The 17694-nt window shown below is 39.0% G+C and overlaps 1 protein-coding gene across 1 annotated transcript; it reads left to right on the top strand.

Annotated features, from left to right (window-relative positions):
- The first annotated feature begins 459 nt into the window (after positions 1–459).
- LOC149497719 (uncharacterized) lies at positions 460–978 on the top strand. The gene has a single exon (XM_089719268.1). It carries the CDS (start codon positions 460–462, stop codon positions 976–978), a length of 519 nt encoding a protein of 172 aa, XP_089575394.1.
- Positions 979–17694: the final 16716 nt, after the last annotated feature.

Raw genomic sequence — 17694 nt, 5'->3', positions numbered from 1 at the left:
AGTCCAAAAAGCAAGTAAGTAATTCCTTCCTTAAGGTTTGTGAAAATTTGCTTCTTATTAATACAATTTTATTTGGTGTTTTGTGTTAGTATTATTTTGGTTGCCTTTCCCATTATTATTCTTGGTGTGTTATAAATTATTAATCAATCTTGGAGTTTATCACTACACCGATATCCAACAAGTGGTATCAGAGCCTAGTTGTGGTGGTAGTTGTTGTAGCCGTGGTATTTTGTGGTGTTCATTTACAAGTGTATGGTATTGTTACTCTGCTGGAATTAACATTCGGGGATTGTTGTTGAAGCAACAAGATTCACAAGCAAGGATTGTGATAGTGAGTGGTCAAGGATCGTCGTGCATCGGTTAGTGTCAGGAACACCAGTACCTTATGGCAGATTTTTCTAGAGTTGCTAATAGCATCGAGAAGCTAAATAGCAACAATTACGGGCCTAGAGTACCCGTATGAGATATTATCTCATAGATCAAGACTTATGGGATCTCATCGGAGGAGATAACACTACACCACCAGTTGGGGATGCGAAAGCTCTGAAAGAGTGGGAGACGAAATGCGGGAAGGCGATGTATGTGCTGACGGTTGCAGTAGAAGATGAGCAGATGCAACGAATCAAGTCGGCTAAAATACCAAAGGAAGCATGGGACATCCTCAAGTCTGCTTTCCCCAAGAAGAATGAAGCAAAACTGCAACGGCTCGAAAACGAGTTGTTCTCAATCTCGCAACATAACCTCACTGTAGGTCAATACTTTTCTAAAGTAAAATCTTTATGTGAAGAGATTTTGAAATTTGATCTAGACAACGAGATCAACGAGACAAGGATGAGGAGGATCATCATCCATGGTCTAAGACCTGAATTTAAGGGTTTTCTGACTGTTACTCGTGGTTGGGCTACACAACCAACCTTAGATGAGTTAGAGAATATCTTGTCCAATGAAGAGACTTTGGACGAAAAATGTCTAAAGTAGCTTTGAAGGATGATGAGAAAGCTCTCTTTGCTAAAAAGAGGGGATTTCGAAATGTTGCGAGAGTAGATGGTGGAAAAGAAAGGAGTAATCAATAAGGATGGAGAAAGCAAAAGTGGAGACAATCACAGCAAGGGGGAGCAAGCCCAAGACAAAGGAAAGACGATTGGCGAGAAAGTGATCGTTGCTATAAGTGCAACAAAAGAGGACATTTTGTAACACCCCTTTCCGGTCCACCCGTAAACCCGAATGAACCGAACCGAGACGCTACAAACTGGTTCACTGTATGGTCTGACATGCTGAAATCATAATGTATATTGAATATAACATCATGCTGATGCTGTTTATAACAATAATGTACTTAATGTTTACAAGACATGATACTAGTTTACAAAATGAAATGGGCCCAACTGTGTGCCCTGTACATGCCATAAAAAGGGTAGACAAAAATACACATCCAAATGAGTAGCTACCCTGAAGACTGAGTCTTCTACAGATGAACTGCAGCAGTTGTAAGCCGACTCGTCTACGGACCAAACTCGAAACCTGCGAGTTAAACAGGTAACTTGCTGAGCAAATAAAGCTCAGTGGATATCTCAACATATAAAGAAACAATTAAGCACATCCATAGATAGAAATAAGCATGTAAACACATATGGCACATATAAGCACACATGTTATGATACCTTCATTATACCTTGATGATCTTTTGTACTGTTTATAATACTGTATGATTCATACAATATTATGTCAAGATATCTGTATGGCTCCATAAGGTTATAGTGAAACCGAAGTGATAAGAAAAACTGTATGAAACTGGATAAAACTGTATGCTTGGCTGCTATGGCCTGTATAATCATATCCACTCAACGGCCTGTAGCCGGAGTATCAAACTGTATAGGGCGCAGATCTGCTATTCTATGTCGCGACATAGCCTTATCTACATGGTTTCTACCTAACCTCAATGGAGCATAATGTTGATATATCAAGAATATAACACAACATCATATTCATAGTTCATAACTTCATAAATCATAATGTATATTTGATTTCACATCATTTGCATGCTTGAATGTTGTTTTGATACATGATTTAATGTTGTATTTTGGTTGTAAAATGATTGGAGGCATATAAGTGAAGCAAGGAATACAATTGCATTGAAAAAGAAAACCAAAAGTGCATGAAAACATAAGTCGCGAGCGCGCCTTGCAAGGTCGCGAGCGCGTAATGCATCAGATGAGAGACAGTGAGTTATCGGGTGAAGGTCGCAAGCGCGTACTTGAAAGTCACGAGCGCGTAGTGTGCAAAATGAGAGACAGTGAGTTCCCAGGCCAAATACGCGAGCGCGCGATGAAGGTCGCGAGCGCTTGCAGGCCAAGGGCCAAGTACGCGAGCGCGCACTTGCATATCGCGAGCGCGAGAAATGCCAACTGAGAGTCAGAGAGGTTGCGAGCACAAGTCGCGAGCGCGCACTTGAAAGTCGCGAGCACGAGATGTGTCAAATAAGAGTCAGAGAGTTTCAGGTGAAACTCGCGGGCGCGTAGTTCAAATTCGCGAGCGCGAGAAGGCAACGCGAACTCGTCATGCAATTCGCGCGCGCGCTTCCAGCCTGCACTGTCTGTACTCTTTTGGTCATATCTCTCAATATACAACTCCGATTTGGATGATTCAAAAACCCATGTTAAGCTAACACATAGAGGAACAAATAACTCTTCTATGACACTTCCTAATTCCATCATTAAATGGGGTCAAAATCAAGATGAAGTTACTGGTAAAATTTCCAGCAAGCCCTGTTTCAACATAAACCAATTTTTACTTCATTTGTTCAATACCTCCCCTGTTTTCCCCTGTTTCTCACCATTACCAGTCCTCCCACTCAACATGAAGCAATATATTGTCTCACTAGCAACACACCACACAATTCTCATACAAAGAAAAATGGAAAATAACAAGAGATATCAAACCTTTACTCCAAAAAGCTTGAGTTCTTCTTTAGCTTCTTCTCTCTACAATCTTAGAACTCCCTTCACCTATAAATAAGAATCCTTATGAATTCTAAAAGAATAGCACCAAATGCTTCAATTATGAACTTAAAGAAGGTTTACTTACTTGGATAGAAGAAAAGTTGAATTTAAGGCTTAACTACCATGAAAATTGAAAGGAAGGTGGAAGAGGAAAGAAAGAAAATGAAGATAAACATGAAAAATGGGAAAGTGAAGTGATATGCACGGGTAGGCTCTAGAATATCCATGACTTTGTGTGTAAAAGTTCTAAATGGTACCTCAATTAGAAAAAGGCTATCACTTAATACCCAAACTCAATCTTTTAATGCAAAACAATCCTCACTCATATGCTTTAATCTTTTCTCTCAATCAAGTAACTCCACTTAAAATCCCATTCTACCCCAACCGGGTTTGGTCCAACTCGACTCAACTCGACTACTCGACTCTATGCTAAGACTCGACTCGATAGGATGTCACAATTCTCCCCTCCTAAATAAAAACTTCATCCCGAAGTTTAGCTGTTGTGAACAAATGCGGATACTGTTGTCGCATGATGTCTTCCGATTCGCAAGTTGCTTCTTCTGTCTTATGATTCCTCCAAAGAACTTTTACCAATGCTATTTTCTTGTTCCGCAATTCTTTAGTTTCTCTGGCTAAGATCTGAACTGGTTCTTCTTCATAGGTGAGATCCGGCTGAATTTCAATTTCTTCTGCTGATAACACATGTGATGGATCTGATCTGTACCTCCTTAACATTGATACATGAAAAACATTATGAATTCGATCTAAGGTTGAAGGTAACGCTAGGCGATAGGCTAATGGTCCTACGCGTTCAACAATCTCGTATGGACCAATGAACCTAGGGCTAAGCTTACCCTTTCGTCCAAACCTTAGGATCTTTTTCCATGGTGAAACTTTCAGAAATACCTTATCACCGACCGAGTACTCAATATCCTTTCTCTTTAAATCAGCATAAGACTTTTGTCGATCACTTGCTTCTTTCAACCGTTTTCTGATGATTTCCACTTTCTCTTCTGTTTCTCTAACCAAATCTGGACCCAAAATCTTCTTCTCACTAAGTTCTGTCCAACACACAGGTGTCCTACATGGTCTACCATACAATGCTTCATATGGTGCCATCTTAATACTCGATTGGTAGCTGTTGTTGTAGGCAAACTCCATGAGAGGTACATATCTGTCCCAACTGCCTTCAAATTCTATAACACATGATCTCATCATGTCTTTCAGGATCTGAATGACTCTCTCTGATTGGCCATCTGTCTGAGGATGAAATGCAGTACTGAAATGCAATCTCGTCCCTAATGCTTCCTGCAGTTTACCCCAAAACTTCGATGTAAACCTTGGATCACGATCAGATATAATGGATGATGGAACTCTATGTAGTCGAACTATTTCTCTAACATAAATGTCTGCTAACTTGTCCAGAGAATAGTCCATCCGAACTGGTAGAAAGTGTGCGGACTTAGTTAATCTGTCTACAATCACCCATACTGCATCATGCTTCCGCTGCGTCTGAGGTAATCCAGTAACAAAATCCATCGTGATCTGATCCCACTTCCATGTTGGCACTGTTATTGGATGAAGTAACCCAGATGGTAATTGATGTTCTGCTTTTACTTGTTGACATGTTAAACATCTTGTTACAACATTTCCGATATCTTTCTTCATGCCCGGCCACCAATAGACTTTCTTCAAATCTTGATACATCTTGGTACTACCTGGATGCATCGTATAGGGACTGTTATGAGCTTCATGCAGAATCTTTTGTCTAAGCTCCCCTATCTGTGGTACAACAACTCTGTCTTCATAGAATAAGACTCCACTGTTATCCAATCTGAATTTCCCACCATGATCTTCCTGTACTTGTTTCACCCATAGTGCTGTTTGTGCATCTTTCTCCTGTGCTTCTGCAACTTCTTGAACCCAAGATGGCTGTACTTGCATCTGTGCTAGAATAATTCCCTGCTGTTGCAACTCCATGCTAATTCTCATGGCTCTTAAAGCAAACAATGATTTCCGGCTAAGGGCATCAGCTACCACATTAGCTTTGCCCGGGTGGTAATTAATGACATAATCATAATTAGCCAGAATCTGCATCCACTTCCGTTGTCTTGAATTCAAATCTTTCTGTGTCGGTAAATACTTTAAACTTTGATGATCTGTGTAAATGTAACACTTTTCACCGTACAGATAATGCCGCCATACTTTGAATGCTAGAACAATGGCTGCCAATTCTAAATCATGGGTCGGATAATTCAGTTCATGTCGCTTCAATTGTCTGGAGACATAAGCTACCACTTTCCTGTCTTGCATGAGTACACATCCTAACCCAATATGAGAGGCATCACTGTAAATCTCAAAGTCTTTACCTGACACTGGCTGAGTCAACACTGGTGCTTCAGTCAACTTTTTCTTCAAAAAGTCAAAACTCTGCTGACATCTATCATCCCATTGGAATACAACGGCTTTCTTCAATAATCTTGTTAAAAGTGATGCAATGATAGAGAATCCCTTTACGAACCTTCTGTAATAGCCAGCTAATCCCAGAAAACTTCGAACTTCTGTGACATTTCTGGGTGGTCTCCAATCAACAATAGCTTCAATCTTCTTAGGATCCACTCTGATACCCTCCGATGACACCACATGTCCTAAGAAAGAAACTTCTTCCAGCCAAAACTCACACTTACTGAGCTTGGCATACAACTGTTTATCCCTCAGTGTCTGAAGTACAATCCGCAAATGTTTATCATGTTCGACTTTATCTTTGGAGTAGACCAAAATGTCATCTATAAACACCACCACAAACTAATCCAGATATGAATGAAACACGCGGTTCATGAGATCCATGAAAACCGCTGGTGCATTTGTGAGACCGAATGGCATGACTAAAAATTCATAGTGACCATATCGGGTCCTGAATGCAGTCTTAGCGATATCTTCTTCCTTTATCCGCAACTGATGGTATCCCGACCTAAGGTCGATCTTAGAAAACATACCTGCACCTTTTAGCTGATCAAACAAATCATCGATTCGAGGCAATGGATACTTATTCTTGATTGTCAGTTTGTTCAGTTGTCTGTAGTCAATGCACAATCTGAATGATCCATCTTTCTTCTTTACAAATAATACCGGTGCTCCCCAAGGTGATACACTGGGTCTGATAAAGCCTTTGTCCAATAACTCCTGTAGCTGAATCTTTAACTCTTTTAACTCTGCTGGTGCCATTCTGTAAGGTGCAATTGATACTGGTGCTGCTCCAGGATAAACATCTATGGTAAACTCCACTTCCCTCCTTGGTGGTAACCCTGGTAACTCTTCTGGAAATACATCTGGATAATCACACACTGTTGGTATGTCTTGCACTTCTGACTGTTCTTTCTCTGCTTGTAATGCACATATCAAGCATGCTTCACAACCTTTCTAAATTAATCTCTTTGCTGCCATGGCTGATATCACATTACCCAGAAACTCTCGCCGCTTCCCGACGACTGTAATCTCTTCTCCTGCTGTTGTATATAGTGTCACCCTTTTCTTTGCACAATCAATTATAGCCTGATGTCTGGATAGCCAATCCATACCCAGAATAACATCAAATTCTCTAAATGGCAACTCCATAAGATCTCCTGGAAACTCTTTTCCATGAATGACAATTGGACATCCTTCGACCACTGTGTGAGTTTGTACTACATCTCCTAATGGATTAGTAACTACCATACCCTGACTCACATATGCAACTTCTAACCCTTTAACCCAAGGTTTAGGTACACTAATGTATGAATGAGATGAGCCAGGATCAATTAAAGCATAAACTGTATGATCACATAAGGAAAACTCACCAACTATTACATCTGGAGCTTCCTCATCTTCTCTGGCTCGCATAGCATAGACCCTGGCTGGACCTCTTGTATCAGGCCTGTCCATAGTCTCTGACTACTGTCTCTGCCCTCCGGAACTCTCACCTCTCCCTCTGCCTGTTATGAACTGTGTAGGAACTTTTGCCCTCTTCGGACAATCCTTCTTTTGATGGTCTGATGCTCCGCATATCCAACATTTACCAGTCACCAACCAACAATCTCCACCATGTCGTCTGCCACAATGCTCACAAGGTGGCAAAGTATAACCAGCTGACTCTGCACCTCTACCGGTGCCTCTACCAATTCCTCTACCTGAACCTCGGCTACCATCAGCAGAACTAGCCACAACTGATACCGCTGGCATGTTAGCACCCCTAGTTGTGCCTTGGCTAAAGGGAGGTCTAGAACTAGCTGAACTACTAGCACCTCTGAATCTCTTGCTTTCTGACTGATAGGTACTGGGTGCACTCTAAGTCTGGTCTCTCCTCTGCTGAGACCGCTGGCGTCTGGTACGCTGACTGGCCTGAATTCGCTCTATCTCCTGAGCTGCCTCTACCAAAGCTGAGAACTCTCTGAATCTGGAAGCTACCACTCCCATCTGAATCTCATCGTTCAGGCCTTCCTGAAACTTTTTACACCTCTCGGCTTCTGTAGCCACTATCCCCTTACCATACCTGCTGAGCCTGGTGAATTCTCTTTCGTATTCTGAAACTGACATTCTGTTCTGCCTCAGGTATAAGAATTCTTTCCTTCTCGCATCTAGGTAAGCCTCTGTGATGAACTTTTTCTTGAATTCATCCAAGAAGAATTGCCATGTACGCTGCTCTGCTGCTACCCGTTGCTGAACAGTAGTCCACCATGTATATGCCTCATCTATGAGCAATGATGTGGCACAAACCAACTTGTCCTCCGGTGTACATTGTAATTGTTCCAGAACTCTTGATGTCCCATCTAACCAATACTCAGCTCTTTCTGGACTATCATCCTTGTTGGCACTGAATTCTTTCGCCCCATATTTCCGAAGCTTCTCCAGTGGGGGCTTTCTTTCTCTTTCTACTACTATTGGTGCTTGAGGTATCACCCCTGCAATCTGTCGAAAAGTATCTGCAAGTTACTTTAACAACACCTCTTGACCTGGTGCTCCTGGAGTCTCAACCTCCACTGCTCTGGCTTGACCTGGTGCTACTGGAGACTCACCCTCCACTGCTCTGGAGGCGTGTGACTCACTCTCACCTTCCTGTGACATCCTCCTAAAAGAACAACAACTGCTTAGTTCATCAGGGTAGACATGGCATGTACACTAGACTGACTTATGCATGCAAGCCCGGGGAAACTGAACCTAGGGCTCTGATACCAAAATTTGTAACACCCCTTTCCGGTCCACCCATAAATCTGAATGAACCGAACCGAGACGCTACAAACTGGTTCACTGTATGGTCTGACATGCTGAAATCATAATGTATATTGAATATAACATCATGCTGATGCTGTTTATAACAATAATGTACTTAATGTTTACAAGACATGATACTAGTTTACAAAATGAAATGGGCCCAACTGTGTGCCCTGTACATGCCATAAAAAGGGTAGACAAAAATACACATCCAAATGAGTAGCTACCCTGAAGACTGAGTCTTCTACAGATGAACTGCAACAGTTGTAAGCCGACTCGTCTACGGACCAAACTCGAAACCTGCGAGTTAAACAGGTAACTCGCTGAGCAAATAAAGCTCAGTGGATATCTCAACATATAAAGAAACAATTAAGCACATCCATAGATAGAAATAAGCATGTAAACACATATGGCACATATAAGCACACATGTTATGATACCTTCATTATACCTTGATGATCTTTTGTACTGTTTATAATACTGTATGATTCATACAATATTATGTCAAGATATCTGTATGGCTCCATAAGGTTATAGTGAAACCGAAGTGATAAGAAAAACTGTATGAAACTGGATAAAACTGTATGCTTGGCTGCTATGGCCTGTATAATCATATCCACTCAACGGCCTGTAGCCGGAGTATCAAACTGTATAAGGCGCAGATCTGCTATTCTATATCGCGACATAGCCTTATCTACATGGTTTCTACCTAACCTCAATGGAGCATAATGTTGATATGTCAAGAATATAACACAACATCATATTCATAGTTCATAACTTCATAAATCATAATGTATATTTGATTTCACATCATTTGCATGCTTGAATGTTGTTTTGATACATGATTTAATGTTGTATTTTGGTTGTAAAATGATTGGAGGCATATAAGTGAAGCAAGGAATACAATTGCATTGAAAAAGAAAACCAAAAGTGCATGAAAACATAAGTCGCGAGCGCGCCTTGCAAGGTCGCGAGCGCATAATGCATCAGATGAGAGACAGTGAGTTATCGGGTGAAGGTCGCGAGCGCGTACTTGAAAGTCGCGAGCGCGTAGTGTGCAAAATGAGAGACAGTGAGTTCCCAGGCCAAATACGTGAGCGCGCGATGAAGGTCGCGAGCGCTTGCAGGCCAAGGGCCAAGTACGCGAGCGCGCACTTGCATATCGCGAGCGCGAGAAATGCCAACTGAGAGTCAGAGAGGTTGCGAGCACAAGTCGCGAGCGCGCACTTGAAAGTCGCGAGCGCGAGATGTGTCAAATAAGAGTCAGAGAGTTTCAGGTGAAAGTCGCGGGCGCGTAGTTCAAATTCGCGAGCGCGAGAAGGCAACGCGAACTCGTCATGCAATTCGCGCGCGCGCTTCCAGCCTGCACTGTCTGTACTCTTTTGGTCATATCTCTCAATATACAACTCCGATTTGGATGATTCAAAAACCCATGTTAAGCTAACACATAGAGGAACAAATAACTCTTATATGACACTTCCTAATTCCATCATTAAATGGGGTCAAAATCAAGATGAAGTTACTGGTAAAATTTTCAGCAAGCCCTGTTTCAACATAAACCAATTTTTACTTCATTTGTTCAATACCTCCCCTGTTTTCCCCTGTTTCTCACCATTACCAGTCCTCCCACTCAACATGAAGCAATATATTGTCTCACTAGCAACACACCACACAATTCTCATACAAAGAAAAATGGAAAATAACAAGAGATATCAAACCTTTACTCCAAAAAGCTTGAGTTCTTCTTTAGCTTCTTCTCTCTACAATCTTAGAACTCCCTTCACCTATAAATAAGAATCCTTATGAATTCTAAAAGAATAGCACCAAATGCTTCAATTATGAACTTAAAGAAGGTTTACTTACTTGGATAGAAGAAAAGTTGAAGTTAAGGCTTAACTACCATGAAAATTGAAAGGAAGGTGGAAGAGGAAAGGAAGAAAATGAAGATAAACATGAAAAATGGGAAAGTGAAGTGATATGCACGGGTAGGCTCTAGAATATCCATGACTTTGTGTGTAAAAGTTCCAAATGGTACCTCAATTAGAAAAAGGCTATCACTTAATACCCAAACTCAATCTTTTAATGCAAAACAATCCTCACTCATATGCTTTAATCTTTTCTCTCAATCAAGTAACTCCACTTAAAATCCCATTCTACCCCAACCGGGTTTGGTCCAACTCGACTCAACTCGACTACTCGACTCTATGCTAAGACTCGACTCGATAGGATGTCACACATTTCGCCCGAGAATGTGAAAGCAAATGAGTACAAGGAAACATAGCATCAACCCAGAACAAGCAACAAAGTGAAGAGGAATGGGATATTCACACTTTCTTTGTTCAGGAGGAAGAATATTTGCCACAGAAGCCAGTAGAGACGATGATGAAAGGACCCGAACAAGAGTTGTCATTAATATCTGTAAGTGATAGAATCAACTATGATGATGATTGGATAGTTGATTCTGGAAGTTCTAATCACATAACAGGAAACAAGGAGAAATTATCAGATGTATCCGATTATGATGAAGGTCGTGTTGTACTCACAACAAATAATATGAGATTGCCAATAGCTCACATTGGAAAGACAACCATTGTTTCTCCCTCCAGTAAGGAGAAACTGGAGTTACAGATGGTTTACCATGTGCCAAGGATGAAGAAAAACTTGCTCTCTGTATCACAAATAGCAACTGCAGGTAATTATGTGGTGTTTTGTCTTGATGATATTAAGGTTTACCGTAACCGTAAATTAATCGGAGATCCAGTCATGGAAGGATGGTGAGTAGAATCAATCTACGTCATGTTAGCACAAGAAGCCTAGGTTGACAGAATAAGAAAGAGTGAGACAGCTAACTTGCGGCACGCTCGTTTGGGACATGTTAATTATCATAAGCTTAAGGTGATGATGAAGAAGTCCATGCTTAAAGGTCTTCCTCAATTGGAATGCCGAGAAGACACTATATATGCTGGATACCAGTATGGAAAAGCTCACCAACTTCCCTTTGAAGAGTCAAAATATAGAGCCAAGGTGCCATTGGAATTAATACATTCAGATGTTCTTGGACGGATCAAGCAACCTACAAACAGTAATATAAGGTACATGATTAATTTCATCGATGACTACTCGAGATATGTTTGGGTAGATTTCATGGTAGAGAAGTCGGAAGTTTTTGAAAAATTCAAAGCTTTCAAGAACAAAGTTGAAAAAAAAGTCGGAAATAAAATTAAATGTCTTCGCACCGACAATGGTGGAGTGTAATATCCTCAATTTTGTAGTTCTTTCTATTCTAGCTTTTTCGATAAATACGGTTATCCGAAAAAAAAAAATGAAAACTTAGAATAATGGGAAACACTATATATTGAGGATATTAATATTAATTAAATGAAACATTAATTGATCTTTGCAAATCAATGTGAAAGCTTAAAGGAAATCAAAAATGAGTTAAAAGATGAATGACTTCTCGGTAAAGCACGATTTTACCCGAAAAACCTGAAAAACGGTAATTTCCGTACAATTTTTACCAAGTGGAGTTTAGAATATTAAATACACTTGGTTTATACCTAATAGGACTAAAGTAAAATGATTAAAAAGATTAGAGTGCCAAAGGATGAAGGGAAAACAAAAGGGAGGATTATAGTGCAATTTGCATTTAAAGGACATGCAAGGAATTTTTAATAAAGTTTATTATATAATTTTATTGAAGAAGAGGAAAGAACCACGACACTTCACTCATTGTTGCAGGCCAAACCGTTCAAGAAGAGAGGAGGAGGATTTTGAGTCAAAACCAAGCAAAAAGAAGGTGAAAATCAAAGAATTTTCAAGTATTTCTTAAGAAAAGGTTAGTTATTTTCACTTCCTCCTTCATTTCTATGGACTACTTTTTGAATTCCATGAACTTTGAAGTGAGGTGCTTGTTTGTGTAATCTGATTTGGTGAAGATGAAGTGATGAGAAGTGATTTTAAGGTGATTTAAGATGATTGAAAGTAGTTATGCATGAATTCAAAGTCTAAGTTGCACAAGTCACCAAGATGGATGATTTTGAGTTTGTTCTTGATATGCCATGAACTAGGGATTCTGATATTCTTATATTATGATGTTATGTAAGTAATAGAAGACTTGGATTGCATGAATTTGTGCTGGAAGTGAGGTGAGAATGCTTAAACATATATAAATTATTGTTGGACATGTTACAGTTGGGCTGCCTGAAATTCAGCTTCTGTAATTGACCTATTTGACTAAGCAAATGAACTCCAAAATTTATGAAATTTGATATGGAGATAGACTGAGATGTTGGGTAGGTCGTGTTAAAATTTAAAGGCCATTGGATAAAAGGAAATGGAGTTATAAGTAAATCAATGCAGGCTGCTCAGCATGAGAAAAACTGAACTTGAGATTCTATAATTATGTCATTTAAAAATGAAAATAAGCTTTAAAAATTATGAAATTTTCCAGAACAGTACCCTAAGATGTTGGGAACATGCTGTCAAAATTTCAGGGCAATTGAATATGGGGAATTCAAGATATAGTCAACGCAATACCAGCTACTCAAATGCTGAAATTCTGCATGTCATAAACCTTGAACGAATTTAGCATGCTATTCACTTCTATTGTTTTCATTGTTAGTATTCTGTGTCTAGGATGTGGTTAAGTGTTGGATATGAAGTGTTTCATGCTTAAACTCAGATCATATAACACTTGGACAAGTATAGAGAAAATGAAAGAAAAAGCATGAGACTACATTCTAATGCTTAATTTACATTCTTATAGAAGTGCATGTGTGTACATTGTGTAGTATGATCTTAATGTGAGTATTAATATCATGCTACAGCTGCTGAGAGAAAGGGAGTTGAGGAGAGGGTGATTACTAGAGAAAAAGGGCTAGGGGAGCCATCTAGTTCCGGTTAGTGTATATTATTCCTTTCCTACTTTTATTTAAACAAAATGAAATTGATTTTGCAAAATATTTTCAATGGATTTGCTTTATGAATTATAATTATATTCATAAGCTTTTAAAGAGGAAAAAGATTATTTTGAAAGCATACGACCGAATGATATTTGTAAATGAATTTTATGATTCTTATACTGTGAAAGAGGAGGACGTTGGCCAATTGATATCTGTAGTATGAGGGGTGGCCGTGATTGAATGTTTTTAGCAGTGGTTGTGAAATGAAATGTTGTCCATTGTGATTTTGATATTAGTACATAAATGGAATGGTTTAAAAGTCTTACAGCTGATATAGATATGGTTAGTACCCCGAATATCATTTCATTTGTTGAAGTTGATATTACGATCGATTGAACATGGATATCATCACTAGATGATATATGATTGATATGAAATTCTCCCTCCATGTTGAGGTTGTAGATTGCTCCCTCTTCTGTTGAAATCATATCACAGATTGAGGTTGTAGATAGCAGGTCTAGATGTGCACATTAGACACTGATGGCCCTCAGAATTGACTCTATAAAAGCTGTAAAGACCATATTATGAATTGATGATTTAAATGGTATTGATTTATTTTGTTTCTTATTTTCTTTACCATGGTGGATTTATGAATTGTCATTCCTTATTATTTTTATTAGTACACCACTAAGCCATATGCTTAGCGATAGTTGCTTTTGTACTATCACAGGTAAAGAAAAGGAAAAAGAACCAAGAGAGGATCATTTTTATTTGATGTAGATAGTATGCTACTGATGTAGCTATTGTATATTTGACTTCTTTTGGAATATGTATGATGTATTAAACATTAACAGATCATCTATGTATATTTGAGCAGATTCATGTAAATTATGATTGTATGAATTTGAAAATTTATAGTCTATTAAAGTAATTAATTTCTATTATGTATCTAAGATTTGAACAGGACTCCAATATGTAATTAAATCATCCATGGACTTATGGGTTATGGAACCATTTTATGTTTTTAATAATATGTTTAAGAAATTATATTGAGATTACTAGTTAATAAATTATAGACATTTCTTTCTAACAGGTGAACGAACCAAAATAAGTTATACATTTAATAACTAAAGTATTGCTACAAGATATAAAAAAAAAAATGAAGGAAATAAAAAGGTTTAAGTCCCTTGTAGTATACTTAGTAAGCATTTATAAGAATTAAGTGCTTATTAATTATATTACGGGCGACATGCCATGTCTTACAGTAGGGTAAGGTGTGACATGGAGAGTACACGTCTGATGAATTCACTAAATAATGCCAAGGGCAAGGCATTCGAATGCAATTCACATGTCCAAGAACACCACAACAAAATGGAGTTGCTGAGAGAAAGAATCGACACCTAGTGGAGATTTGTAGGAGTTTGCTCCATGCGAAGAATGTACCGGCTAGATTTTGGGCAGAGTGCATGAAGACAATTGTGTACGTCACCAATAGACTACCTCAAGCAAGACTGGAGTTTACATCCCCATTCTAGAAACTGTGGAACATTAAACCAATTGTAAGTCATTTTCACGTTTTTATATGTGTGTGTTATGTCTTCGTTTCGGATGAATTTCGAAGCAAGTTTGACAAAAAGGCACTTCGCTGCATATTCGTTGGTTATGATGAGCAAAGAAAAGGCCAGAGATGTTGTGATCCTATAACTAACAAGTGCCATATTTCACGAAATGTGGTCTTTGATGAGACATCATCTTCGTGGTCATCTCAAGCAACCCTGCTACCAGACTCAAAAGAAATTCAAGAAAAAGTTGAAAAGAAGATAGGAGAAGGAGAGTTCATCCCAGAGAAAGGTCAAGCAGTGCCATCCAGAGTTTAAGAGAAATCGAAGAGCCCAAGGAAGATAGGTGCATACGAACAACAGCAGCCAAGTCAAGAAGAACAAGATCCAGACGATCGGATCGAGAAAGAAGGCCTAATCCAAAATATGCAAATGTTGCTATAGCAGAGATAAAGGAGCCAACAACTTATGAAGAAGCATCAAAGAAGATGGAGTAGACTACTGCGATGGAAGAAGAAATTACTACTCTGGAGCAAAATCAAACATGGGAATTAGTGCCAAAACCAAGAGATGTGAAACTCATCTCTTGCAAATGGGTCTACAAAATCAAAACTCGCCCGAATGGATCAATTAAGCGACACAAAGCAAGACTGGCTGCTCGTGGATTTTCTCAATAGTATGGCTTGGACTATGATGAGACATTTAGTCCAGTTGTCAAGATCACTACTGTGCGTGTATTACTAGCTTTAACAACTAGTAAGTCATGGCCTTTTGTGGCAGATGGATGTGAAGAACGCATTCTTACATGGTGAAATTGATTGTGAAATCTACATGGAGCAACCACCAGGGTTCAGAGGTCGTGAGAATCCTAACTATATGTGCAAGCTAAGAAAAGCTCTCTATGGTCTAAAACAAGCACCGAGGGCTTGGTATGGCAAGATTGCAGAATTCCTTATTAAGAATGGATATGTTATGGCACTAGCAGCCTCTAGTTTGTTTGTGAAAGATCAGGAAGGAAGACTAGCTATAGTGCTAGTATACGTTGATGATTTAATAGTCACTGACGATAACATCGAAGAGATTCAACTCATCTGAGAGAATTTGGCTACTCGTTTCAAGATGAAAGAGCTAGGAAGCTTAGGTATTTCCTTGGATTGGAGATAGAAGAAGCCAAGGAAGGTTTGTACCTCGGACAACAGAAGTATGCAAGAGATCTGCTGAAGAGGTTTGGAATAATGGAATGCAAGCCGATATCTACTCCAATGGATGCTAATGTCAAGCTGTGTGCTCATAAAGGGAATGATCTCGAAGATGCTACTATGTATAGACAACTAGTGGGAAGCCTAATCTATCTCACTATGACACGACCTGACATTTCTTTTGCAGTTGGAGTAGTCAGCCGATTTATGTAAAAGCCTAAGAAACCTCAATTGGAAGTAGTTCGAAGAATATTGAGATATGTCAAAAGTACAATCGATTATGGGATCTTATACAAGAGAGGTGAAATTATCAAGTTGAAAGGATATTACGATGCTGATCATGCAAGAGATCACGACACTCGGCGCTCGACAACAGGCTATGCATTTAGTCTTGGTTCAAGAGCAATCTCTTGGTGTAGTAAGAGACAACCTATAGTGTCACTTTCCACAACAGAAGCTGAGTATCGGGCAGTAGAAACAACAGCTCAGGAAAGTGTTTGGTTGTCAAATATGAACGATCTGCATCAACCCATCCACTATCTGATTCCGTTGAATTGTGATAGTCATTTGGCTATACATGGCTGAGAATCCGGTATTTCATACAAGAACAAAACACGTGGAGGTTCACTATCAGAGAGAAGGTTCTACAAGGAGAGATTAAAATGAAATATATCAAGACGAAGGATCAGCCAGTCGATATCTTTACAAAAAGTTTAAATGCAAATAAATATGAAGATTTTCGCGAACAGTTGGGAATGATGAAGAAAGAGAAATTAATCATTGAGAGAGAGTATTAAAATATCATTGATTAATTGAGAAAAACCGCCAAAATGGGCTTCCACAATAAGTTAAATACTTGGCAAGCTTCAAGCCCAAAGATGGAAACCCAAGCCCAAAGATGAATGACCCAAGCCCACATGGGGTGTAAATACCTAGGACATTATAGAATACTCTCACCCACAAGATATTTTAATAAAATATCTCACCTACTCTAGAATGCTCCACGTAATGTCCACCGTACATTTTTATAAGTAAATCATAGCCGTACATTAAGGAGGTGGAAATGCCTATAAATACCACCCCTCACCTCATTTTAAACACCAAGCAAAAACCAAGTCCAAGAAGCAAGTAAGTACTTCCTTCCTTAAGCTTTGTGAAAGTTTGCTTCTTATTTATACAATTTTATTTGGTGTTTTGGGTTAGTATTATTTTGGTTACCTTTCCCATTATTATTCTTGGTGTTATAAATTATTAATCAATCTTGGAGTTTATCACTACACTGATATCCAACATGTTGTGTCGTTCCACACACTTTACACCTAGTTTATTCCTGATAACTGCCTACAATGGACCAAAAATATTAACAGTGAATGAAATCTCAAATTTTTCCAGGTTCACCTTCTCTCCTGAGCCCGTCCATAATCATTAAGGATGGAGATCAACCTATCCGCTTCTGTTTGAGATGCCTGAGCAAACAGAATACTATCATTAGTGAAAAACAAGTGTGAGAGAGATGGAGCTCTCTTACAGATTTTAATTCCATGGAATTGCCTCGCATTTGTTACTTGCTGGATGAGACTTGTGAAGACCTCTGCAAAAAATAAAAATAAATAGAGGGATAGTGAATCACCTTATCAAAGCCCCCTTTGTGGAAATAAGGTTTCTTAGGGTTCACCATTAAGTAAAACGAAATAGGACACCATAGTCACACACCTTATAACTAAACTGACCCAACTCCTATTAAAACTCATTTTTAACATAGTTCCCTCAAGAAAACACCATTCAACTT

The sequence above is a fragment of the Jatropha curcas genome, chromosome 3, assembly GCF_041381405.1.
Source record: "Jatropha curcas cultivar XTBG-Jc1 chromosome 3, XTBG_Jcur_1.0, whole genome shotgun sequence".
Taxonomy (NCBI): domain Eukaryota; kingdom Viridiplantae; phylum Streptophyta; class Magnoliopsida; order Malpighiales; family Euphorbiaceae; genus Jatropha; species Jatropha curcas.
This window is presented reverse-complemented; position numbering and strand designations above follow the sequence as displayed.

Bases quoted from the DNA above. Each gene is read 5' to 3' on its own strand.
- LOC149497719 (XM_089719268.1), top strand. From the start codon at position 460: ATGAGATATTATCTCATAGATCAAGACTTATGGGATCTCATCGGAGGA.